At 38.1% G+C, this 27102-nt stretch overlaps 1 protein-coding gene across 1 annotated transcript in view; it reads left to right on the top strand.

The window, feature by feature from the left end:
- Positions 1-493: 493 nt before the first annotated feature.
- The window catches only part of STK24 (serine/threonine kinase 24), a 28849-nt gene continuing 2240 nt past the window's right edge, over positions 494-27102 (top strand). Inside the window, exons 1-9 of the mRNA XM_081326829.1 lie at positions 494-706; positions 8541-8771; positions 16125-16181; positions 16780-16888; positions 16974-17131; positions 18353-18538; positions 19851-19996; positions 21103-21226; positions 22732-22800. Of these exons, the coding sequence (XP_081182955.1) occupies positions 662-706; positions 8541-8771; positions 16125-16181; positions 16780-16888; positions 16974-17131; positions 18353-18538; positions 19851-19996; positions 21103-21226; positions 22732-22800 (1125 nt within the window). The 5' untranslated portion in view covers positions 494-661. The remainder of the gene's footprint in view (positions 707-8540; positions 8772-16124; positions 16182-16779; positions 16889-16973; positions 17132-18352; positions 18539-19850; positions 19997-21102; positions 21227-22731; positions 22801-27102) is intronic.

The raw sequence follows: 27102 nt of genomic DNA, 5'->3' as shown, positions 1-27102 counted from the left end.
GCAAAGCGGCTCCTTTTATCTTGCGACACGTGGCTGGGAATCAAGAGCGTTCAAGATGCCCCCGCACCGCTCCCTCCTTTGGACACCGCCGGATTAGGGCCTCCTGCAGAAGCAGAGAGGAGCCCCAGCCTTTCCCTTCGACGGGTCCACCTTGATCGAGAAATAATTAAAATAAATAAAATAAATAAAAAGGTCTCCCAAGGCGCAGCTGGGCGCGCGCGCGCGCACGGGGGGGGCAGATAAACCCGGAAAACCCCGCGCGCCGCCCTCCTCCTCCGGCTCGCGTTTTCCCCCCACTCGCGGCGTTCTCCCCCCTCCCCCGCGCCACCGTCCGTCAGGAGGCGGGGCCGCGTTGACTCCTCCTCCTCCTCCTTTCCCACCCGGCTGTTGTGCGCGCGCGCACGCACGCAGCCCAGCAGCCAACCAGCCTCCTCTCTCACGTTCCTTCCGTACTCGGTCCGTGGTTCTTTCTGGCGGGGAAGGGGGGGGGGGGCGGAGGGGAGCGGAGGCTTGGCTTGTGCAGAGCGGAGGCTGATGTGAAATCCTTCGGGTCCTGCCTGGAGCTGCTGGAAGGGGGAGGGGGCGCCAGGGGGGCAGGAGGAGGAGGAGGAGGAGGAGGAGGAAGAAGAAGAGCAGCGCTGCTTCTGCCGCTTCCGTCATCATGGCTCACTCCCCTGTCCAGCAGCCTGGCCTGCCGGGGATGCAGGTGAGTAAGCAGCCCCCCCCCCCAATACACACACACACACACGCGCGCGCGCGCGTACATCGACCTCCTTGGCTTCCCCTGCTTGGCCTTGAAGCTGCTCTGGGGTCCTGGCGGGAGGAGGGGTTGGTGGGGCTCGCTGCGGCTCTCTGGTCGGGGGGCTGGCACGAGGTTCCTGGCTCGCGGGGTCGCAGCTCTGGAAGGGGCGCCGGCAGCAGGCGGGGAGAGGGCTGGGGAAGGCGGGCGGGCGGGCGGCGGGGGGGGGGGGAGGCACGTGCGGGGAGGGGAGGCGGGGGCTGCTGGTGGCTGCGGCCACTCTTCCAGTTGCGCCCCTGGCAACGAGGGAGGGCGAGGAGAGCGGGTTGCCCCACTCGCCTCCTCTCTTGCCCACTAAGTTGCCCGGGGAGCGTCCCTGCGCAAGTGTGGGGTTGGCAAAAAAAACACACAACAACAACAGACCACCTTTGCAGAGCCCTCTTGATCAGCTGGAAGAAGGGTTGACCTTCAGGGCGTCCTGCGCTGCTCATTTGTGGACGTGCCCAGCTTCTCATTTGGAGCTGAATTTAGAGGACACCGCAGATGTTATTTGGGGATCCATCTCTCCCTTTCCCCCCCACTCCTTCTGTCTGTCTCTCTCTCTCTCTCTCTCTTAGAGGCTTTGTATCTTCAGTTGCTCTTTTGCTTGGTATTGGTTAGCAAAATCAAGATGTAGGAAGGCAGCATTGGGATGTCATTCCTGAGGTAATTCTTGGGGATGGGCAGAGAGCTTAAAATGGACCTGTGAAGGAAAATCACTAATAAGGATCTTTTCAGGCTCTTCTACTTTGATGGCTATGCTTTAAAAGTGGTATTTGTGCTGTGTAATATACATTGGAGAGATTGAATGGCAATAGGGAAAATGTAGCTAGAAAAAAAACTATGTAGTGTACTTCCAGGGTACTGTATCTTTTTTTTTTTTTAAAAATTGAATTCTAGGACTTGCTGGGCCTGATAACTCGATTAATGACTTGTGTACTTTAGGAAGCCTGTGAATTCCAGAGCTCTGAAATGTGGTTGTAGAAGAAGACAGTCCTCACCTTGTCCCCAGTTCATCAAAGAGGGAAGGGGGGTGGCGAGTGTTGAACCATCAGTTAAAAAGATAGTTTTTCCTCAATTAACAGACTCTGTATAGTATCCAGAATATTACCCAATTTCTCTGACCTCAAGCTTGTTACATGTGCAAGATCCTCTGCTCAGATCATTGATTTTTCTCATAGTTCCTCTCAAAGGTCACCTTCTTCATCTTTTTTAAAGACATTAATCAGAACCTGAAGTTAGATCCTATCAGTGTTTGACTAAGAAGAAGTTATGAAGATTCCATGTTTTCTGTTTTCTCCTATCTTTTGGTTATTTTTCATACTCTGCTGCCTCCTCCAATAACCTGTACTGGAGGGCTCTGATAAACAAGGGTTGTGTATATCTGATATACACATGTATCTCTTACAGCATTGTGTACAGTACAAATCAAACTAGCACAAAAGGAGTAAAAACAAAGGAATTTTATTTTGTTTTAAATTGGGCAAGGAATCTAAGAAGTATGAATCAAATTGGGCCAAAATAAATTATGCCTACATACATTGCTCTTACCTGGCAGGTAAGCTGTCTTAGAGTTCACTGCACTGATGGATCCAGGATCATAGTACAAAAAACAATTATTTATGATTAGTTTCCAGGAGCCTCTGTGGGGAGTGTTGGAGTTCTGTGTTATCACCTGGATTCAACATGGTTTACATGATTTGACATATAGGTATAATTGTTGGTGAAAGTGAGATTTACCCTGATGTTAAATTGTAAACGGTAAAAATAGGACATTTTTATTTTATAAAAATGTAATTTGTTTAACCTATCCAACATACCATCAAAAAGGATTTAAAACATTGACAAATCTATTATATCCAAATACAGCTATATTTAAATATGCTTTTTAAAATGAATCAATCTTGTACCTAGTCAAGTTGTATCAGAAAATTACATATAGCTTACCTGTTAGTCTTCTACCCTCCACAGTATAATTTGTAAATAGCACTTTATATCTCAATTATTTTAAATCATTTCTCTAAGAGCTTTCAATATTATTCCACAATATCTTCCTATAGTAAGTCCTTTTATTTTACATTTTAAATTTATTGTCTTAATTTTTTGCAACTATATTCTATATAGGTAATTCTCAATTTATGACTACAATTGAGCCCAAAATTTTCATTGCTAAGTAAGTTGTAAAGTCAGTTTTGCCCCATTTTATGATATTTCTTGCCACAGTTGTTAAATGAATCACTGCAGTTATTAAGTTAGTAACACAGTTGTTAAGTGAATCTGGCTTCCCCATTGACTTGTTACTTGTCAGAAAATTGCCAAAGGTGATCACATCACCCTGGCCACTGCAACCATCATAAATATGATTTAGTTGCCGAGTGACTAAATTTTGTTCACATGACCATGAGGATGCTGCAGGGGTGATAATTGGAAAAAATGGTCGTAAGTCACTTGTTTCAGTGCTGTCGTGACTTAAGATGTAACTAAACAAATGGTTGTAAGTTGAGGACTACCGGTACTTGTATTTTATTTTTAACGCTTTGCATATCTTAAATTGAAACTACCAATTCTTCAAAACTTCCTAGCCTACATTTCTTATATTAGTTAACTTAAGGGAGAAAAGTCCTCACAATTGAAACCTTTGGAAAATATTCCCTCTTGTTCATCTGAAATAATCTGCTATGTAATCATTTTCAAATGTTTTCCAGGTGTGTTGTAATGCAATTTCTGTCCTAATTACCAGTATAGGCCATGGTGCCTGAGGTTGATAGAAACTTTAGTTGAACATACCTGGAGGGGACATCTGACTGGTTAAAGCAACATTGTTTGCTTATTTATCAAAATTACATACTTCAGAGGTTCCCAGTTAAGCCAACCCATATAGTTGTTAAACGCAGTCAGTACAATAAAATCAAGCACAAAGACCACACAATGGAGATAGATAATTAACTCCCCAGCTTTATTTTAGTGGACCTTAAGTAACTTTTCACAGTAAAATTTCTTACATTTCGGGAAGCACAAAAAGGGCAAAATCAGTGCAATAGGTAAATCTGCATCCTTTTTATTTACCTCCTCTCTCAGATGAATATGTATCTGTATATTTTTTATTTTTATTGCTATTTCAGCAGTACATCCCTAGGATTTTGTGCACTTCTAGGTAAAGATGAAATGTAAAAAGTTACTACTACTTGTAAAAAGACTTGCCTGTCCAAAGAAAATGCATCTGGTTATTTTATTACAGCACTAATCTTTAAATGTATTGTTATCTGTCCCCAGTTGCCTGTGTGTGCATTTGCAGGTAACAGTTTCACTGGGATTACTAGGAAATGTTGCTTGTACACACACACATTGAGATGGTTGAGGACAGGTGAGCTTTGCAAAAGATGTAGCTAGTTTAATGCACCAAAGAGAGATCCTTGCTTTATTTTAAATATTCTGGGAAATGCCTCTTTAAAATGCTTTGTGTAGCTCTTTTTTAAAATTTTTGATTTATTTATTTATATTCATTTTTATTTTTCCATTTCTTCCACAAGCTCTTGTGCCTAGAATCATAATGTCATTGTTCAAAATGAAAGGGAATATAGGGTTTATGTACTGATTTTCTGTGCGTTCCTTTCAACACCATTTTGTTGGATTGAGGTGAATCATTTTGTGTTCCAGTTGTCTTGAGGAAAGGGAACAAACTATTCAGTTGCTGGGGACTTTCCAATGCGTGGTTGTTGCTTAATTAATTTGGGTTCTTAATATTTTAAAATAGGATTTACTTTTAAATAGGATTAATCAAAGAGCAAGTTAAAAATACAGGAACTTTGCTGAAACTATGTAGACCCGGTTCTGTGTATATATTACCTTGAAATCCATGATAAAGGAAATTTAGGAATTTAGATATCACCATCACTATCATTATCTTGTCCTATACACACACAGAGTCAACTCAATCAAAGCATTATATTTATATTTGGCATGTTGGATTTTTGTGTATATCGCCTGTTACTCGTCCCAGCCTTCTGCCAACCTAGCAGTTCGAAAGCACGTAAAAATGCAAGTAGAAAAATAGGGACCGCTCCGGTGGGAAGGTAACAGCGTTCCGTGCGCCTTTGGTGTCTAGTCATGCCGGCCACATGACCACGGAGATGTCCTCGGACAAGCGCTGGCTCTTCGGCTTTGAAACAGAGATGAGCACCGGCCCCTAGAGTCGGAAACGACTAGCACGCATGTGCGGGGGAACCTTTACCTTTTATATCTATTAGGATTAGCACCAAAAAGCCTATTGGACAAGGAATTTTATATCCTGAATAGTCTTTCATGCAGTATGGTTATAAATTACTTGCTAACTGTTCAAAGCCACAATTTCAATATCATCTTGATGCTTTATCAGTTTTCTGTTTACAGTTTGCACTTTGTTTCTTTACCACCTGCTTCAGTGTTTAATCTATCAGATTAAGACAAATTGGAAAACCTTTGGCTGTCAGGACAAATTCCCAGCATTCTTCTCCACAGTCTGTGAGACAGATTGTTGTCTAAACCTGAATTGATGCTTATGCTTAAGTAGACATTTATTCTCCAAAGAAATGAGGTTAGAAATAACCACTAAGTGGAGCCATGCCTCTGACAGTACAGGTAGTCCTCAAGTTCCGGCCATAATTGAGCCCAAAATTTATGTTGCTAAGTGAAACATTTGTTAAGTGAGTTTTGCCCCATTTTACGACTTCTCGCCACAGTTGTTAAGTGAATCATTGCATTTGTTAATAATATGGTTGTTAAGTCAATCTGGATTCCCATTGACTTTGCTTGTCAGAAGGTCACAAAAGCTGATCACATGACCCATCCTAAATATGAACCAGTTGCCAAGGGTATGAATTTTGATCACGTGACCATGGGGATGCTGCAACCGTCATAAGTGTGAAAAATGATCATAAGTCACTTTTTTCAGTGCCATTGTAACTTCGAGCGGTCACTAAATGAACTGCTGTAAGTCGAGGACTACCTCTACTGAGCTGTTTCCTCTTCATGGTGTATAAAAGAGTTTAGGATCTGAGAGATGAGCTAGTCTTTCTTCATCCTATACATCAGGCATGTCAAACTCGCAACGTCATGTGACGTCACACGATGTATCGGGACTTTTTCCCCATTGCCGGCAATGGGGTGGGTGCAGTTTTGGTGTGACACATCCGGCCTATGGGGCCGGCAGTTTGACATGCCTGCTATACATGATGCCTTCAACCTGGGTTAGGTCATTATTTGGCAATACAGATAATCCTTGATTTACAACTGTTAAGTGACTGTACAAAGTTACAGTAGCACTGAAAAAAAATAATCAACTTACGATCCATCTCCAAAGTTTTAGGATTTTCAGTCAGGTAATCAAAATTTGGGTGCTTGGTAGCCCACTTGCACTTCAGCTCCCCCCACCAGCCTATCCCCTCCCCATTTCTGCTCTTTTAGCCACCTGCACTCTGCACCCTGCTTTGCAGGCAGACTCAGAACCATGTGGCTTTAGGACTACAAGAAGCTCCTAAGTCACAGCACAGTGGAAAGCCACAGCAGCCTTTGGAAGTGATGGCCAACCTAGCCTACCCCATTTAGCACTAAGCCTCAGTACCCAGGAAGCACCAGCAAACATTCATTCACCCAGCTGCCTTCTCTCCCAGTTCCCCAACCCACTTTTGCTTTGCCTTATTGCTTTTGCTGGCTCCTCTTTGGACCCAGGACTGGAATTGTGGTTTCCAAGTCACATGACATTTTGCTTTATGATTGTATCACTTAGGGATGCAAATTCCAGTCCCATTTGTGGTTGCAAGTTGGGGACTATCTTTATGGAGAAAATAAAATTACCCACCTCCCTATGCAGGTGCTAATTGGCCAACTATGATTTGCGCTGTGCATAATTGTAGAGGTAGTCCTCAATTTTGCAATTGAGCCCAGCATTTCTGATATTGAGACATTTGTTAAGTGAGTTTTGCCCCATTTTATGACCTTTCTTGCCATAGGTGTTAAGAGAATCAATGCAGCTGTTAGTAAGAAAGTTATTAAATGAATCTGGCTTCCTCATTGACTTTGCTTGTCAGAAGGTTGCAAAAGGTGATCACATGACCCTAGGACACTGCAACAGTCATAAACACGAGTAGTTGCCAAGTGTCCTGAATTTTGATCATGTGACTGTGGAATGCTGCAATGGTCATAAATGTGAAAAATGGTCATATGTCATTTTTTTCAGTTCGGTAACTTTGAATGGCCATTAAATGGACAGTTGTAAGTTGAGAACTACTTATAATTGCACATAGTGTGTGACGCAAACCTGGATTTCTTAAGTCTGAGGGTTTCTCTGTACATGGGTAGAAAAAAGATTGATTAAATTATTTTGACTAAACTAACTGAAATTTTACTTTTCCTTCAATAATGAATGCAAGAAAAAGGAATTTATGACCTCTAAACATATTCATTAACATCAATAAATCTAACTATAAACTATCATAGTTGTATTGCTTTGTTACCATAATGAAACACATATATTTTTATATTACATATTTGCTATGAGTGTTTGGTTGGTTTCCTTTGTAATAATTCCTAGATCTATGCATTTAAATACATTTTTCTGAGAATAGATCCAGACTTTTCTCCAAAAGGCTTATGGCACAAAACCATAAAAGGAAAAGACTTTCTGGGTGTGTGAACTGACTCTTGCTGATTTCATGAGTATGATCACATTATTATTTTGACAATAATGGTTTAGTACTGCTGCTTCCAGGAAGTGCTATTTTTTTTTCTAAGTTTCAACCATGGAACCCATAGGGACCTCGTGGTGGTTCAATCCTGCTTACATTTTCTTGTCATCAGCCAAACTAGAGTTAAACTGCTTAGATACTTTTTTTATTATAAATCAAATATATTCATTCTGTGCTTTTGCAAAAATATTGAAAACAAAAACAGACTAATTAAAATACATCTTCCAGTAGCTGATGATGTGGATCAATTCTGTGGAAGTCACAGTGGCAGGTCTATTCCAGTGTGAGGATTGTTTGCTATTTTTTTTTTGAGCTGATTTCCTAATCCTTTGTTCTTATTTACAAAATTTCCACTATTTCAATTTATGGCTGTTACCTATGAAGATTTGTAACCCTTCCAAAGATGGATGGTGTTTTAATGTTAAATAATGGAACTTCAATAATGGTGTTAACTTTGTGGAATGTTTTAAGTTACACTTGGCTGTGATCAATCCGCTCCCTTTTATTTATAATAAAAAGACCAATGACAGTACAGGTATATTTAATAATAGACCCCATAGTGTGAAACTGTATTTTTGTTGTAATTTTAGATGCTTATTGAAAAAAGAAGTAAAATTATACTATCGTGTTTGTAGGTCGATTTTTAAATTGGTGAGATAGGTGGCAAACATTTAATAAATAGTGTGTAAAGTTCAGTTTTCAAAATAATTGCGGAGATAGAATTGTAATGGCCAAGACAGAAGAACATACCCTTGCCTTCTCTTTACCTTTGTCCCTCACTTCCCCTTGTATTATTGTTTTGTTTTTAACCAACATCCTGGTTGTTTGCTGAAGTCTTTCAGTTTTACAAACCCCCAAATATAATGATCCTATATTTTTTTAAGAGCAAATCTAATTTTTTCTACTTCTGCTTTATTTTTCATGGGTCCATTGTTTTGAGTCCTTTATATTTCTTGTTTCTGGAATTTCTTCCATTCTGTGGAAGAATCTAGAATTCAGTAACCTCAACTTTATTATGTTCATTTAAATGTTTCTTCCAGAATTTGAAGGCAGATCCAGAAGAACTCTTTACAAAACTGGAGAAGATTGGCAAAGGTTCGTTTGGTGAAGTTTTTAAAGGCATTGACAATCGAACACAGAAAGTTGTTGCTATAAAAATTATTGATCTTGAAGAAGCTGAAGATGAAATAGAAGATATACAGCAAGAAATAACAGTTCTCAGTCAGTGTGACAGTCCATATGTCACCAAATATTATGGATCTTATTTAAAGGTAAGTCTTGACTTCGCAGTGTGCCTATTTTATGAATTGGAGTATTTGTAAAACACCTATAATGAAATGAAGCCATCTGACATTTTGAAGCCTAGACAAAATGAAACATTCATTCATTCTGTAAGACCTTTCTGTTCGTTTATGTAGAGACATCAACATATGCTGAAAATACCTGTGTGCTTATAAAGTCAGAATATTTAGAGAGGGTGTATATATGTTTATATACATGCATATGTGTATGAATAAATACAATGTCAGTGCTAATTTAACCTTTTAATTACTAGTTTCCTTATGAAGAATCTTAGCAGTTGTCATTTGGAAAGCATCCAGAATGCAAGATAGTCCTGACTCATTTTGCAGGTTGTTCCTGCAGCTAGGGAGGTCCTTTTGCACAAAGCTCATTTCTTGTCTCTTTTCATTTGCAATACCCTTCACCAACACTAAAAGTTTCCTTAGTTTGGTAAGCCTCAGAAGATTTGGTTTTGCGTTTAAATAGCTTATGATCTGACAATTTCAGCAACTGTCTCCCTCACTGTTGAAGTTTTCTTGACATTAAGATTAGCCAAAAAGGCTCTCTTAAAAGTTTTCCTAACTTGTTTGGTGGGTACCCGTTTGCTTCTTACTATGGAATGTACTTCCCTTAGGTGATATTCTCAGTACCAAATATTACTGTGGTTAAGAAAAGTCTTCCTAGCCAGCTGGCTTCCTTGTTCATCAGAATAAGATAATAGTTGATTGTAACTGCTTTTATTAGATTTTATTTAGGTTGATATTTTTAAGTTGTCTATCCTGAAGGTAACTAAGATAGTTAAGGTGGATATAAATCAAATAAATAATAATTTTGATGTAGAATTTGAAGGAGCAAAGCGGAAGCTCCTAGTAATTCTTGATGCAATAAATTTTAGATTATATCTAGTCTAACACTTAGGAATGTATAGGAGTGGACAATGGTGGATTTTTCAGATATGTGGTCAGAAGTGTAAGAGTCGATTTCTGGATCATGGAAATTCCTGTAGGGCTCATGTGACATCAGGTACCAGTGGCCACGATATGTGCATGGTTCTTCTTTTTGCAAATGTCTAGAGAGATAGTAGCCGAGGCAGAGTTACCATAGGTAATTCTCAGTTGCTAATAGTGTGTCCAGGTTTTGTGCTTCAATCTTTAAGACCTTGCCTTGAACGTTCAGGGGCCTGTGAGTGTAGAAATAGAGCTCGGTATAAATTGGAAAAGTGGCTGCATTTCGCTGTAGAAATTCTGCAGTTTGGTATTAAAAGAAACAGATCATGGGTGAGTTTTGTAGTTTTGGAGAACAAAATGTTCTCAACTTGTAGAATTAGATAAAAATTCTTGAAGGTCATTAGGTCTGTCTTGGAGAATCATGTCAGTGCACAGAACATTTCAGTTACTGTTTGAATTTTGTTTTTCACCTGTAGTACACTAACACTATGTAGTCTGTGTCTATATTTAAACTAAGTCTAGGAAGAGGATCAGCATAATAATAGCATGGATGGGCTAAGCATTGGATCATTGTTGCTTTCCCTACCACCACAATGACTAGGAATTCCTGGTTTCAGATATTTTTTTCTTTTGCACTAATCCAACAAGGTACAATGGGATTTCATGGCTTTCCTCAAACAGTATCAGACATGTGTCTGCAGTATAGTTGTCCTTCATAAGAGACCTTAAAACGGATCATTTCTGTTTCATTCTTCTATTTTCCCAGAAGGTGGGGCTAAAGTGTCAAACTGCCTTGTGCTCTTAAATGCCCACTTACAGACTTAGGGAAGAAATGTAGACAAAATAAGCAATTCTCAAAATAGCCACAAACCTTTTAGAAATATAATTTACAGAAGATAATAGATGTTAAATAAAATATTCTCAGAACCCAGTTGGCACAAAACTGTGGCTTACTGAAGTCAGATGGGTCATATATCTCAAAGCTTATAGAGAGAACTATGTTGGAAATGTAAGATAGCACGCAGAATAAAAGTATCTGAAGCTCTTGACTGCTTTGGAAAGACAGTTGTGCGGGTGATGCTTAATGATAGATGTTCAAAGTGAAGTGAATGGCTTATGATGTCACTACAGATATAGAATCTAGGGACTGTTGCGATAACCTTAAATCCTTTATTATAAGTCTTCCATAAAGGGCCTTTTTTAAGAGATTCTAAAAAACTAAGTTATGTATAGAACAGGGGTAGGCAACCCTGGCTCTTTTATGACTCATGGACTTCAACTCTGACTCAGGAATTCTGGGAGTTGAAGTCCATGAGTCATAAAAGAGCCAAGGTTGCCTATCCCTGGTATAGCATAATAGAACAGTGACAAATTTAGGATTATCTAGTTTGTTTCTGCTTGTTTTCCCTTTTTATTTTTTGCTTTTCTGCGGATATATGGGTGATTATATTCCAGTTGGAAGTACAGTAGATACTTTCTGAATTTGTTGGATTGGTCATATGGGACTGATTGTGGGATTGTATTATAGGTATACCTTACTTAATGAGTACCCTGTTTAGCGATTGTTCGAAGTTATGATGGTACAGAAAAAGTACTTTTTGCAATCAATCCTCACATGTATGACTGTGGCAGTGTCCCATGGTAATTTGATTGCTATTTGTGCACTTCAAAACAAGCAGAGTCAATGGAGAAGCCAGCAGTAAAAATCTTATTCATGGTCACGTGATGTCTTGCTTAATAACCCATGGTGATTTGCTTAATGACCAAATGGGAAATGACATTATAACTCAATCATACACATAATGTTTTGTTTAGCTATAGAGTTGCTGGTCTGAATAGTCCTAAGTGTGGACCATCTTTAAGGGAATGTTGCCTTATTTACAGGGGGGAAAAGGAAATAAACAAAATCAAAGCATAGCTTTAGGCCTGTCAATAAAAGCTGAACGCTATAACTAAAAAGTAGCAAGGAAATAATTGTCCAATAAATTATGAAATTTAAAATGTCAGAATGGTAGAGATGGCTGCACTTTTAGCCAATTTTGTTGCATGCCACAAATTTTGAAATCCTTAAAAAAAGAAGCAACAATTGTATAGTATGATTCGTGCATAAAGACCATACATTTTAAGTCTACAGCTCCCTATTTGTATATTAGATTTTACTGTAATGTAGAAAGATAGAGAAAATATGTTGTTTAGGCAGATCAGGTCTTTTGTAGTGGTTTTTATGCCGTAATAATGTAGATAAAATTCAAAGTTTGACTAAGAATCCAATTTAACAAATTGATTGGTTTTACTAATAAACATTCATATGAATATTACTTTCCTATCACGTTGAAGCTATTCGTGTTACAGCTTCCTTATAAGTCTCCAACTGTAAGTTATGGTTTGCCAAATGTATTCTTCATTGCTTGTCAAGATGTGCATTTTCCTTTGTGGTTGACCTTGTGGCTGAGGGGAAAACTAAACATGATAGACTCTAATATTTATTTTCTTGCAAGGATATTTTATATAGCTAGCACCAAGGATTAGCATTCGGAAGTTGATCTATATTTCCCCTCAAAGAGATACAAATATCTTAGGGCAGCTGATCATTGTGATACCAAGGGTTTAAATAATAATAAAGATTAAAGATCTCTCAAGGGTATTGTTAGGTAAAAGGATCTAATATGTATAACCTTTTTTAGTTTCCAGACCATTTTAATGTTTAAAGTTAGTGCACAATTATTGACAAGGATGTCCTGCTGATTCACCATATCAGAACTGAGAAGTTTTCATAAATGCTTGCTGTTCCCTTTTTTCCTGTTCTATTTGACCTCATTGCAGCTTCGGCGGTGACTGAACAAATACAGGTTTTACTTGTTCTTCTGGCAAAGCAGGCTCTTCTCTGCAGATGCTTCTATTTCTGTGGGTTTTTAAGATTCTATTTTGAGTTTATTACAAGAAACAATTCTTGGTTTTGAAACACGAATCCACATTTTGTAATCCAAAATATTTGTTAATAAATCTGAATTTTGTTTTTGTAAAAAATATTGCATGAAAGGTTCCAGTGTTGCCCTTAGTCAAAATTCATAAATTGAGAATAGAGATTAAGATAAACGTGTTTGTATTTATGTGATACTTGCACACACACATATGCATGCACATATCTAATACTAATACTAAAGTTGTTCTAAGGTAGCGGAAGCTGAGTATTAAATTCCTATGAAATCTTTACTTTGGTAGATGTGTCATGAACAGTATGTGTTACTCAAAAAAGTCTTGCCACATATCCTTTATTGTGGAAGCACACAGCCACACAACCAAATGTGTTTACTGCATTGTTTCCAAGCGCTGCAAGGCAGGTCTTCTTTTAAAGAAATGGATGAAGCCTATCCTGACTTTAAAAAGAGCCTTGGTGGAGCAGTGGGCTAATGCCTCCTTAAGTAACACCAGCTGCCTGCAATTAGTGCAGGTTCGCATCCCACCAGGCTCAAGGTTGACTCAGCCTTCCATCCTTCCGAGGTAGGTAAAATGAGGACCCAGATTGTTGGGGGCAATAAGCTGACTTTGTAATAATGCCGCTTGGGGGGGGGGGCGAAAGCCCTAATAAGCAGGCATATACATAGAATGAAGGCTATTGCTAAGCACATTGATTTGTGCTTAGATTGTAAGCCGCCCTGAGTCTTCGGAGAAGGGTGGGATATAAATGGGAATTAAAAAAAAAGTGGAGCATTCTCTTTAGGAAGCTGTGTTTTGGTTTAAGAATCTTTGGAGACTGAAGAAGAGATTTTGGGGTTATACGCAGGTTATTATTTATTTATATGACTGCCCATCTCACACAGGAGACTTGCATATAAGGTTTAAAAACTTGAAAACCATAACCCCGGCACCCAAGGACAAACATTGTTCATAAAAAACACATCAGTAATAACAGAATTCAGCTAACCTCCTGACCCAAATCTTTAGGAAAACATGCCTTGTGAAAAGCTAATAGGATCATGAGTATCTGAATCTCTAGGGGAACGCTATTCCATAAGTTGCCAATCCTGTTTTATTAATGTTAGTGTTCAGAATCCTTATTTACTGAATTGAGTATGCAAGTATTTTAAGTAATTACAAATGTCATATTGAAGAACGAGAGTTCTGTCTGGCATTGGCTATTTTAATTTTAATACTGAATGCCCTTGAACTGAGAAGTGTTAAGTGTCCTTAGGCTGTTTTTAACTTTAGCTTAATGGACTAAGTCAATTTGAAAGAGTTTGTTGAACATGTTCTTTAGTGCAGAACAGGCTAAAATAAATTTAAGTGTAGTAGTATATTTTTGGCCAGTTGCTATAGATTGGCAAGGATTTCCAGATCGGTGAATTTAGCCATGGAGAAGAATAGAGAAAAACATTACCTTCAGATTGTGAAAATCAAGAAAGCTGAGGTGAGAGTAGAGGGACAAGTAGATCTATGCATGGCTTTCAATTTAATGTCAAAAAATCCCAGAATTGACCATGTCCTTAGAAGCTGATTGCTTTGCCATTCAGTTTTTGCATTGTCAAATAATTAAAGATCTAGAGATTTTTGTAAAACAATATACCGGTAATACAAAACAAAAGACCTGATCTTAAAAATTCAGGTGGGTTTAGGCAACTTATTGCCCTGTTCTTAGGTTCAGTATAGCTGAAAAACAGGACTCATTTGTTATCTGGGATTAGGTCCTTTTAATAAAAACAAAACAAGGAGTCTTGTGGCATCTTATTTTGTTGTTCGTGTCCTCTTCATTAGATGGATAAAGTCCTGTGTGAGAGACGTTATAATACATATAGATGTAGTGGGAAGGAAATAGGCAGAATAAATCCATCTTCTAGGTCTTCCCTATTTTTCTCATGCCATAGTCAATAGGCTCTAAGATAATTTGCTTTTTTTCTTTAAATGATACTAAACCTCTAGCAATACAAGGATGTGAGCAGAACACTTAAAGTCTTCAATCATGTTCATTAAGAAAATAAGCAAGGATTACTTGATCTTTTGCCATTGAAATGATATTTTATTACAGCTTTGTATTGATTGGGGTCCCTTCCAGTTTCTTACTTGCTTTATATTAGCCTGCACGTATTTTAATGCCATAATTTCACTTTCCCATTTGCAGTATAGATGGCATCTCACTGAATTTTCAACTTTGAAACCCAACCATAGAGCCATTTCTAAAGAACACTCACTGTTCTTTTGATTGTAACAAGTAGTCCAATGACTACTTTGTAGATAAGTAAAGCAATGCAGTTGCTGAGTAAGTTGCATACATTTTCTATATTGCTGCTACAGATGATAAATGATTTTCCCCAAATAATGCAAGAGACTGTTCCCTATGCACCCCATCAAAAACACAGATTCGCAGAAATGAACCATGTTCACACCTATCCAGCTTATCCCTTCCCTGATCTGTCTTACCCTTTCTTCACCCTGCCTGGCTCCTTTGACTGCCTGGCCTCCCACTGGCCTATCCTTTTGATCTGAGTCCAAAGCCATTCTGTCAGGTGAAGAAGGTCCAAGGCCAGAGAATGAGATGACAGGGCAGCTTGCTTTTTCACACCAAGGCTTCTTTGTTGCTTAAAATACAAGTTCTTTAAAAAAGCAATTTCGAGGGAATTTTCAGTCCAAAGTGTGGTTGCATCTCATGACTTAAATTAGGACTTGTAACTAAGACTATTTTGCAGAAGATAAAAATTTCTGTGCATTTGAAATTCAGTTTTTTTTAGTTGCTTCCATTGTCTAGTAAAACTTAACAACTCAGTTATTTTTGAATGCTTATTGTAAGCTCTAAATTTGTCCTTTAATTCTATAACACCTACATTGGTCTTCGACTTACAAACATTTGTTTAGCGACTGTTCAGAATTGTTGCGGCACTGAAAACTGTTACTTTCAACTGGTCCTTGTACTTACTGACCTTCACTGCGTCTAAATCACATGATCAAAATTCAGGCCTTTGACACCTGGCATGGATTTATGATGGTTGCAGTGTCCCAAGGTCATGGGATTGCCACTTGCAACCTTCCCGGCCAGCTTCCAAAAAGCAAAATCAATGGGAGAAGCTGGATACGATTAATGACTGCATGTTCCACTTAACAATCACGGTGGTTTGCTAAACCATGGCAAAAATGATTGTAAAATTTGGCACGACTCAATTAACAACCACCTTGATCCCAGCTGTGATCATATGTTGAGGACTACCTGTAACTATATCTGTGTATTTTATAATGACAAGCCATTATTTATGGTGGCAAATCATATTTATTTTGTCATTCACTATGTGCTTCCTTTAAGTTGTTAAGTACAGACATGATATGAAGCAGGCATAATACAATAAACACTTAAAATTATGATGACATTATTTTTTCATTATTTGAATGTCATTTTGTATACATCAACAGGACACAAAATTATGGATAATAATGGAATACCTTGGTGGTGGATCTGCCCTTGACCTTGTAAGTAACCAGTTTTTATTACAATTTCTATAATTCTTCTGAATTTTTAAATATTGTCTTGTAGCTTTTATATCTTATATACATCATAAAAATAGATCTATGGCCACTGAACATGTAAATTTCACAAACAGAATTTTAATTATTCATGTAGCAAGGGAGAATTATATATGCATTACTGAAAAAATCTTGGTTGAATAATATTAGAAACCTATTTAGCTTATGGGTATCAAATTACAGCGTTTATTTTTCTAGTGAAAAGTGCAGATGGATGGGTCTTTCACCTGCAAACCATACCCTGCAACTCTATTCATGGATGGGTCTCATAGAAACATGCGTGTTTGCTACCCCAAAAAATAAATATTTGAGGGATTAACATGTTAAACCTGAAAGACCTAAATCCAAGTGCATTCTCAGGCAAATATGCTTCTGGGTGACTGTGCTAGTTGATATCCCTGAACTTGTCAGAATTGTTGAGCATTAGAACAAGTTTAAATAAAATTAGAATAAATAAAAATGTACTTTATTGGACTTCGTTGTTTTTAGTTATTGATCATTGATTATTTGGACTTTTGTCCTGAAAATAATGTATCTCTTCTAGTTAGAACCAGGTTCACTTGATGAAATCCAGATTGCTACAATATTAAGAGAGATTCTGAAAGGACTCGATTATTTGCATTCAGAAAAGAAAATTCATAGAGATATTAAAGGTAAAACTATTGGGCTTCTGTTAGCATTTTAACAATTTAAGTTCAATTTTTCAAATTACAAATTTCTTCTAAAAATATTTTCTAGCTGCTAATGTGCTCCTCTCAGAACAAGGGGAAGTCAAGCTAGCAGACTTTGGTGTAGCCGGACAATTAACTGATACACAAATAAAGAGAAATACATTTGTGGGTACACCATTTTGGATGGCGCCAGAAGTAATAAAGCAATCAGCTTATGATTCAAAGGTAAGATTAATGTGCTACTTAATATTTTCAGGCATCACTCAGAGCTGTATTCTTTTATCTTTGTAAGAAGACAGAAACGTATTTTGCACTCTGAGATGTGCAAATGTGCATTTGGCAAATCATCTGTGGGAATGCTGGAAAAGATCTGTATTTTCCATGTGTTTGCATTATAGTTACGGTCACATTCTAGAATGCTTTAGAAACTTAATCTTTGTGACAGAAAATTGTAGGAGATTGAGAGCTGGTCTAAATAATAATAATAATGTAGTAGTAGTAATAATAATATAATGATGATGATGATGATGATGATGATGATGATGATGATGATGATGATGATGATGTTGGAAGGGACCTTGGAGGTCTTCTAGTCCCTGCTCAGGCAATAGATGAGCTTTACAGAAGAGGCCTGTGGATTCCAATAAATTTTTATTTTATTGGAATGAAGACTATTATTAAAAATGGAGAAAGTATGTAAAAGATTCTTCCAAGGGTATTGACTTGGTGTGTCATGAGAATCATCCCTAACATATTTAAAATTATTTTCTTCATTTTGAATACATCACTCTGATGAAGAATAACAGTGGAAGCTTATAGGCAGACTCTTTAATAGGCTGGATGACATGAATAAATGCATGATGAAGATTTAAAATTTGAAATGAAAATAAACTGATTTCTTTGGTTATTGTCAACTGCTACTTTTTGCACCAGCTAAAATAATGCAGCTTTTATATTACCTGATAGGCAAATGACAACAATTCCTTTGTAGCTGCCATTTATGTAGGTTGCTCATTATAAAGAAATCCTGGAGAGCATCAGAGAACAGTTGTATCATTTCTAGAGACCATGTCTACTAAGAGAAGTAGATTTGGCCTCTGTGAAATATGTATATTATGCCCAAATCCATTTCAACCCTTGGCTAAAACTCTTTTTCATCTTTTTCACTAATATGGTGTTCCTTGACTGAAGTTAATGTAAAAGGCAAGCTCACTTGCTCAAGCTTGCAACCCTGGGCATTTCTTTCCAAGTAGCCACCTTGGAAAGTTGACTCAGAAAGTTAACTATAAGTATTTCATGCATATTCTACTTTTGTAGCTAAAATTAAGAAGCAGAGAGGAAAACAGGCACATTTGAAAATGAGTAGTTGGTAAAAAGATAGGAAACATGTAAATGATTTCACTTTTTCATTTCTGTCAAATTATAAACTCATCCCTCTGTTAATAGGCAGATATATGGTCCCTGGGCATAACAGCCATAGAGCTTGCGAAAGGAGAACCACCACATTCCGAACTACATCCAATGAAAGTTTTATTTCTGATCCCAAAGAACAACCCACCAACTTTAGAAGGAAACTACAGTAAACCTTTAAAGGAGTTCGTTGAGGCCTGCTTGAACAAAGACCCCAGTTTTGTAAGTTACTAGATTTTGGTGGATGTCTCTGCATGTTGTAGTAGTAGAAGAGCTGATTCCATGTTTTTCCCCCCTAGGAATAAACCTACATGAATGTTCATGCCATTTTAACATTTACTTTAAAAATAAAAAGAGTTAAATATAAACAAGTTTTATGTTCCTTACTCAAAATCAAGGATGGAGTACTATCTTCATTTGAAGAAGTATACATTTTCTATTTCAGTGCAGTGTTTCTCAGCCTGGCACTTCTTTCGACTCATTCTATTAAAGGCTTTTGCAGCTTGCTGTTAAGTTTTACTTCTGTCCTACTCACAGTTTGTTCACGTTCTGTATAAAATAGGATATTTGGAACTGTTCCATAATTGAAAACTTGTGGAAAGCTTGAAAGAGTGAAGGTCTGAAATAAAAACATTTTTATTTTTTCTAGTTTCAGATTTCCTCCTTCCCCAAAACTGGGAAACTAAAAAAAAGGATTATGAAATATTAATATGTTACTTTTAATGATACATAAGGCACTTAAGATGTGAAAGAAATATACCAACTGAAGAAATAAACTGGGAAAAAGGTGGAGAAATATATTCAAATATATTTGCATAAATACAGTTTATGCAAAACATATTTATAGAAGATAAATAAAATAGTATCAATAAAGTGAGAAGTAGTAAGTGCTGATAATCGTAACATTTCAGATTCATTACAGGAGACAAATTGGACTGTTTCACTTGGAAAAACATGTATTCTCTTTCTACACAACTTACATCTAAAACAGAGCTTTCTGTATCTGTGATACAATTGTAAAAAAATAGTAATTCAGAAATATCCCTATCTTGATTTACAGCATTGATGGTTTCTTATTCCCCACATTAAACAAAAAGAGAAGCTTCTGAGAGTTTATCCGCTTATTTTGCCACAAGAATGAAAACATTATCATGTAAATTCAAAATAAGCATAATTACTGTTTGAATAAATGGTACTTTTGCATTATATGAAAAATGTAAAACCAAATTATACACAATGTATTCTATAAAGAGCAACTGCAGAACAAAATATTTTTTTTCTGAATATATGAGGCTCTGAGGCATGGATAAATGGATGGAAGTGAGATCAATAGGATTGATAACGAGCTGTATAAATAATAGCTCTTCTATTTTCATTGATTTTTTCCCCCATTGCTTCAAAACTTGTGGAAATTTTACCACTTTTAACAAGGTGGTTGGCCAATAAATTTTAAAAATAAGTAAACAGATAAATAAATTTAGCCGTATTGTAACTGAACTAAGTTTAGTAAAGAAACTTACTTTCTATTTTTAAGAGACCAACGGCCAAAGAACTCCTGAAGCACAAATTTATAATACGAAACGCAAAGAAAACTTCCTATTTGACAGATCTCATTGACAGACATAAAAGATGGAAGGCTGAGCAGAATCATGATAATTCCAGCTCTGAAGATTCAGATGGGTGAGTGTGAGCCCAAAAGTTATCAATTTGGTGTTTGAGAATAAAGGAATACTTCAGATATGATGGATGAGATTCACAGGTTCAGAAATCTATTCTTAGATGTGTTCCAAATCAATCTTTTAAAAAGTAGCAAAAGATTTATGGCCAATATTTAGTATATGTTCTTGAAAATTATATTCAAGTAAACATGTGTAAACTCTACCATTCTAAGAATAGAAAGTTTTAGAGAAATCTAGAACATCTAATGCCTTATCTCAGTGTTTCTAATTCTTGGCAATTCTAAGAAAGATGGACTTCAACTCTCATGACTGCCTGGGGAATTCTGGGAGTTGAAGTGCATACATCTTAAGAGTTGCGAAGGCTGAGAAATATTGCCTTATCGGAACATTCTAATTAAGCTATTGTAAGGGTTATTTGATGCTTTTGGGGGAAATTAATCTTCTGAAATATTTTGTGGCATTCATGTAAAACTCAATTCTGTTACCACTTTATGTACAGATACCCTACTACTTGCTTTGTTCCATGTGGATGTAGTTCCTTTGAGGACTACACATTGAGTATGGTTTGTCAGCCAGTTACAAATCCATATGGTGGTGATGCTGTCTATCCCACATTTTTCTAGCTTACCAAGAAGTAGGTTGTGATCTACTTTGTAAAATTTTGCCAAATACAAAATTTGGCAAAGTAAATACAAACATTACTTTGTCAAATACAAAATCTTACATTTTGTAGTATTTTGACTTGCTACTAAAAGATTTTTCCTTCTGCTCTCGGACTTCCACAAATGACTTATTTTAACTTGAACACACATTAACACTTTAATCAAGACAAATAATGGTGGTATAAACTACTATATTGCTTGCTTGCTTTAATTTGGTTCCTAAAAGTTTCCAAGAGATATACGTAAAGATAGAGGAGGCTTGTTATCTAAGCTAAATTCAGGAGCCTTAATTGCTAATTAATAAAAGCATCTCTCGCACCATTTTCTATTTCTAATATAATTTAGATTTTTGTTGTTTTGCTTAAAACATGATTTTCTACTATCATCAGTTCATTGTAAATAACAAGACCATCTTGTAAATGTCAGAAATTTATTTGTGTTAAAGTGAAACAGATGAGCAGGCATCAGGTGGCAGTGATTCGGGTGACTGGATATTCACGATCCGAGAAAAAGATCCTAAGAATCTGGAGAACGGAGCGACCCAACTCCATGAGTGGGAAAGAAACAAGGTATTTTCCGATTATTAATATTGTGAGACATTATTGTTGTATTTTAAACAGTGATGCCTATTTTGTGGCTTGCCTAGAAGCTAAAAATCTCTTGAGGCTTCAGCCGAAGCCTGTAAAAGCTGCTCAGACTTACAGTGCTGATATCAGCGCAGTGAAAAGGAAAGTAAGGAAAGATACAACCTGGAGAATCCAATAGTGTTGCCTTCTGCTGGAGCCAATCTTCACCACGTCTCTCTTGGGCTAAGACTAAGTCGTGACTGGAGTCCTAGCTGGAGAAAGAGAGGCATGGCAAATATCGATTGACTTAGTCTCCAAGGGCAGAAAGGCAAGATCAACCGTCTGTGGATTCTCCACTCGTCATGCTGAGAAAAGGCATTCAGGTAAGACAATGCCCCTTCTATGCAGATTGAAAACTCAAATGTAAAAAACCCTTGTGCTGTTTACCAAGGTTGTTGTTTCTTTGAGACAAATTGTTTTTTCAACAGTGGTTGGCTGTTGCAAAGCAGCGTGAAGTACAGTATGAATTATTGTTTGATTACCTGTTGTTAGCTCTTATGTGTTCTCTATCCTGCAAGTTGGAAAGTCTGGACAGTCATCATCTTATTTAGAGTCAGTTGAAAGGGCAGCAGTGGCTAAAATCCAAAGAACTGGAAGTCTGCTTATGTTCTCCAAAACACCATGAGCCCAGTTGTCTCCAGCTCTGTTTTTGCAGTCCCTAAAATAGTGCTTTTTAAATTTAGCAAGTTTAAGATTTATGGACTTTGACTCCGGGAGTTGATGTCCATATGTCTTAAACTTGTAGTTTGCCTCATACTTGAATCACACATCTTAAATGTGCCCAATTTGAAAAACACTGCCCCAAAGCATCCTTAGATTGCTACCACTGGAATTTAGCAGCAAAGCCTTTCCCTCCCCAAGATTACGTTGAAAAGTTAGCAAACGTTTTCAGCAGCAATATTTTTCTCTTTTTGAGGGCCAAAATAAAGGTTGCATGTTTTATCATCCTCAAATTCCACCCAACCTCCCCTTTTCAAACAGATGGAAATGCTGGCCCTGCTTACTCTTCTGAAAGTCTCAGACCTGATTTGAGAACAGTCGACCACCCGTTCCAATGAAAAGCTCGAGATGCGATTCAAAAGAATCCTTGATTCAACATTTGAAGACCTAATTTGTTGGAGAGAAAAAAACAGCAGTTGTAGAATCAGGGTGTAAACTTCTATTCTTGTACTCCCTTCTCTTATTTTGTTTTTCTTTCTGACTGACAGGAAATCAGCTCATTCCAAGGTTCCATCAGATATATGTATTTTGCTACATTTAATTTTTCATTTGAGGATTGAATGCATTTTTCAGTTCTAACAGGCTCTTTGCCTTGCACATAATTTGATATATATCTATTAATTTTTTTGTAGCATAAGAACTTACACAATTATACAGGCAATCTGGCTTCTTAACAAGTCTTTATATTCTCCTTTAACTAATTTGCAGTGTATTTTTTTTTCTGAAAGGAAAATACCATTCAAAGGCGCCCTGCATCTCGATGCTTATCTACAATTATATCGCCATTATTCACAGAGGTAATCTCATTGTATTAATCATTTCTTCTCCCATTTAGAGATTATATGAAAAAGCTGGAGAAAATAAGGGAAAATTAATGCAGTCAGAGTTGTTCTTATAAGCGTACCTTTCAAGCATTTTGAAAGAGAAGTAGCTCAACTCTTGTGATACATAGGGAGAGGATTTAATGAATGATTGCATGTTGGAAACTTAACTTGGTGCCAGGTTTTTTAATGCTTACGATTTTAGTATGGTTTTATGTTGTTTTTCTTGCTATTCTTTTAATTTTTGTTTGGAAGCCGCCCAGATTTTCATATAAGATGGGCAACTATATAAAAGTTTTAAATAGACATATATATATAAAAAGGATTTTGACATGTTCAGAAAGGCCATGAATTGCATTCTTTTAGAGCAACTGGGGATCCTGGATAGGGTGTTTTTAAGGCCATCCATGTTATTGACTCCAGGATTGCTTCCACCAAAGGTGTAAGGTGGAGGGGAGCATACATTGATCTTGACGTGGCAGTTGTCACAGCAAAATTGTTGGAGTGACAACATGTATTTGTTTCAGTTTAATTATATTTAGTTCAGTGTATATAAATACCCCTTCATGGATTACTGCCTTGTCGTGGCGAAGGGGCTTGCGTAATTCAATGAAGCTATGAGCTATGCCGTGCAGGGCCACCCAAGACGGACAGGTCATAGCAGAGAGTTCTGACAAAACGTGATCCACTGGAGAAGGAAATGGCAACCCACTCCAGTATCTTTGCCATGAAAACCCTATGGACAGTACCAAAAGGCAAAACGATATGATGCTGGAAGATGAGCCCCTCAGGTCGGAAGGCGTCCAATATGCTACTGGGGAAGAGCAGTGGGCTAGTACTAGTAGTGCCAGAAAGAATGAAGCAACTGGGCCAAGCCGAAAGGACGCTCAGCTGTGGATATGTCTGGTGGTGAAAAGAAAGTCCGATGCTGTAAAGATTTTTTCTCCATAGGAACCTGGAATGTAAGATCCATGAATCAAGGAAAGCTGGATGTGGTCAAACAAGAGATGACAAGACTGAACATCGACATCTTAGGTATCAGCGAACTAAAGGAATGGGTGAATTTAATTCAGATGACCATCAGGTATACTACTGCGGGCAAGAATCCCTCAGAAGAAATGGAGTAGCCTTCATAGTCAATAAAAGAGTAGGAAAAGCAATACTGGCATACAATCCTCAAAATGACAGAATGATCTCAGTTCGAATCCAAGGCAAACCATTCAATATCACAGTAGTCCAAGTCTATGCCCCAACCACCGGTGCTGAAGAGGATGAAATTGACCGGTTCTATGAAGCCCTACAGCACCTTATAGAACTAACACCAAAAAATGATGTCCTTATCATCATGGGGGATTGGAATGCTAAAGTAGGAATCCAAAAGATAACTGGAATAATAGGCAAGTTTGGCCTTGGAGTACAAAATGAAGCAGGGCACAGGCTGATAGAATTTTGTCAAGAGAATACGATGGTCATAGCAAACACTCTTTTCCAACAACCCAAGAGACGGCTCTACACATGGACATCACCAGACAGTCAATACAGAAATCAGATTGACTATGTGCTCTGCAGCCAAAGATGGAGAAGCTCTATACAGTCAGTAAAAACAAGACCAGGAGCTGACTGTGGGTCAGACCATGAGCTTCTCCTTGCAAAGTTTAGGCTTAAACTGAAGAAAGTAGGGAAAATCGCTAGGCCACTCAGGTATGAATTAAATCATATCCCTGTTGAATATACAGTAGAGGTGACAAGTAGATTTAAGGAATTAGATCTGATAGACAGGGTGCCTGAAGAACTATGGACAGAGGTTCGCAACATTGTACAAGAGGTAGCAACCAAAACCATCCCAAAGAAAAAGAAATGCAAGAAGCAAAATGGCTGTCTGAGGAAGCTTTGTAAATAGCTGAGGAAAGGAGGGAAGCGAAAGGCAAGGGAGAAAAAGAAAGATACGCCCAATTGAATGCAGAATTCCAGAGAATAGCTAGAAGAGATAAGAATGCCTTCTTAAATGAGCAGTGCAAAGAAATAGAAGAAAACAATAGAACAGGGAGGACCAGAGATCTTTTCAAGAAAATTGGAGAGATGAAGGGAACGTTTCATGCAAAAATGGGCATGATAAAGGACCAAAATGGCAGGGACCTAACAGAGGCAAAAGAGATTAAGAAGAGGTGGCAAAATTACACAGAAGAACTATACAAGAATGAGCTTAAGGTCCCTGATAATCACGATGAGGTGGTCACTGACCTCGAGCCAGACATCCTAGAATGTGAAGTGAAGTGGGCCTTAGAAAAGCTGAGCAACAACAAAGCTAGTGGAGGTGACAGTATTCCAGCTGAGCTATTCAAAATCTTAAAAGACGATGCAGTAAAAGTGCTACACTCAATTTGCCAGCAAATTTGGAAAACTCAACAGTGGCCACAGGATTGGAAAAGATCAGTTTACATTCCAATTCCAAAGAAAGGCAGTGCCAAAGAATGGTCAAACTATCACACCATTGCACTCATTTCTCATGCTAGTAAAGTTATGCTTAAAATCCTACAAGCTAGACTTCAGCAGTATGTGGATCGAGAACTACCAGAAGTACAGGGAGGATTTTGAAGAGGCAGAGGAACTAGAGATCAAATTGCCAACATACGCTGGATCATGGAGAAAGCTAGAGAGTTCCAGAAAAACATCTACTTCTGCTTCATTGACTATGCTAAAGCCTTTGATTGTGTGGATCATAACAAACTGTGGCAAGTCCTTAAAGAGATGGGCGTACCAGACCATCTTATTTGTCTCTTGAGAAACCTATATGTGAGCCAAGAAGCAACAGTGAGAACTGGTCACGGAACCACTGATTGGTTCAAAATTGGGAAAGGAGTCCGGCAAGGCTGTATACTGTCACCTTGCCTATTTAACTTATATGCAGAGCACATCATGAGAAAGGCAGGGCTAGATGAATCAAAAGTTGGGATAAAGATTGCCGGAAGAAATATCAACAACCTAAGTTATGCAGATGATACCACTCTAATGGCAGAAAGTGAAGAACTGAAGAGTCTCTTGTTGTGAGTGAAGAAGGAGAGTGCAAAAGTTGGGTTGAAACTAAACATTAAGAAAACCAAGATCATGGCATCCGGCCCTCTCAATTCCTGGCAAATAGATGGGGAAAAAATGGAGGTAGTGACAGATTTTATTTTCCTGGGCTCCAAGATCACTGCAGATGGGGACTGTAGCCAAGAAATTAAAAGACGCTTGCTCCTGGGGAGAAAAGCAATGGCAAATCTAGACAACACACTAAAAAGCAGAGACATCACCCTGTCAACAAAAGTGCGTATAGTCAAGGCTATGGTCTTCCCAGTTGCAATGTATGGCAGTGAAAGTTGGACCATAAAAAAGGCTGAGCGCCAAAGAATTGAGGCCTTTGAACTATGGTGCTGGAGAAGACTCCTACAAGTCCCTTGGACTGCAAGGCGATCAAACCAGTCATTCCTAGAGGAGATCAACCCTGACTGCTCTTTAGAAGGCCAGATCCTGAAGCTAAAACTCAAATACTTTGGCCACCTAATGAGAAGGAAGGACTCACTGGAGAAGAGCCTAATGCTGGGAAAGATTGAGGGCAATAGAAGAAGGGGACGACAGAGAATGAGATGGCTGGATGGAGTCACTGAAGCAGTAGGCGTGAGCTTAAATGGACTCCAGAAGATGGTAGAGGACAGGAAAGCCTGGAGGAACATTGTCCATAGGGTCGCGATGGGTCGGACACGACTTCGCAACTAACAACAACAACAAATATAAATACACATAAACTTGTAGTGCTGGGGTCAAAATTAATTTTGCATTAATATCAAAACATGGTTGATGCAGTCTCCTGGCCCAGAGTCCAAGGGAAAAGCCATGACATTTCTAAAAACCAGCATGGTTGGAAGCATCCAGATCTCAGGGCAATGATGGCCTTTCCAAATCCCACCTGATGCACTATTTAATTGATGGGATCCAAACTTTTTGGGTAGGCAGAAACACTGATAGACCAACCCCTAAATAACCTCTGGTTGTACCATGGAGGAGTTTATGCATGATAGGAAACCAGCACCTTTACAGCCAGAAACCTTCTGATAAAAGTATTATATGCCCATAATTACCTGCACTGCTGAACTGTGGATCAGCTGTAGCATGCAAGTGATCTTCAAAGGGAGTCCCATTTAGAACGCCTTGTAATAATCCAGTGAAGGAAGTCACTAAGGCATGGGTGTCCAATAGGTGAGCCTCTCAATCTAGGCACGGTTGCCATAGACATGCAAA

Source organism: Vipera berus (assembly GCF_964194415.1).
Source record: "Vipera berus genome assembly, chromosome: 4".
Classification (NCBI taxonomy): domain Eukaryota; kingdom Metazoa; phylum Chordata; class Lepidosauria; order Squamata; family Viperidae; genus Vipera; species Vipera berus.
The sequence above is the reverse complement of the archived record's forward strand: the minus strand, read 5'-3'. Positions and strand labels throughout refer to the sequence as shown.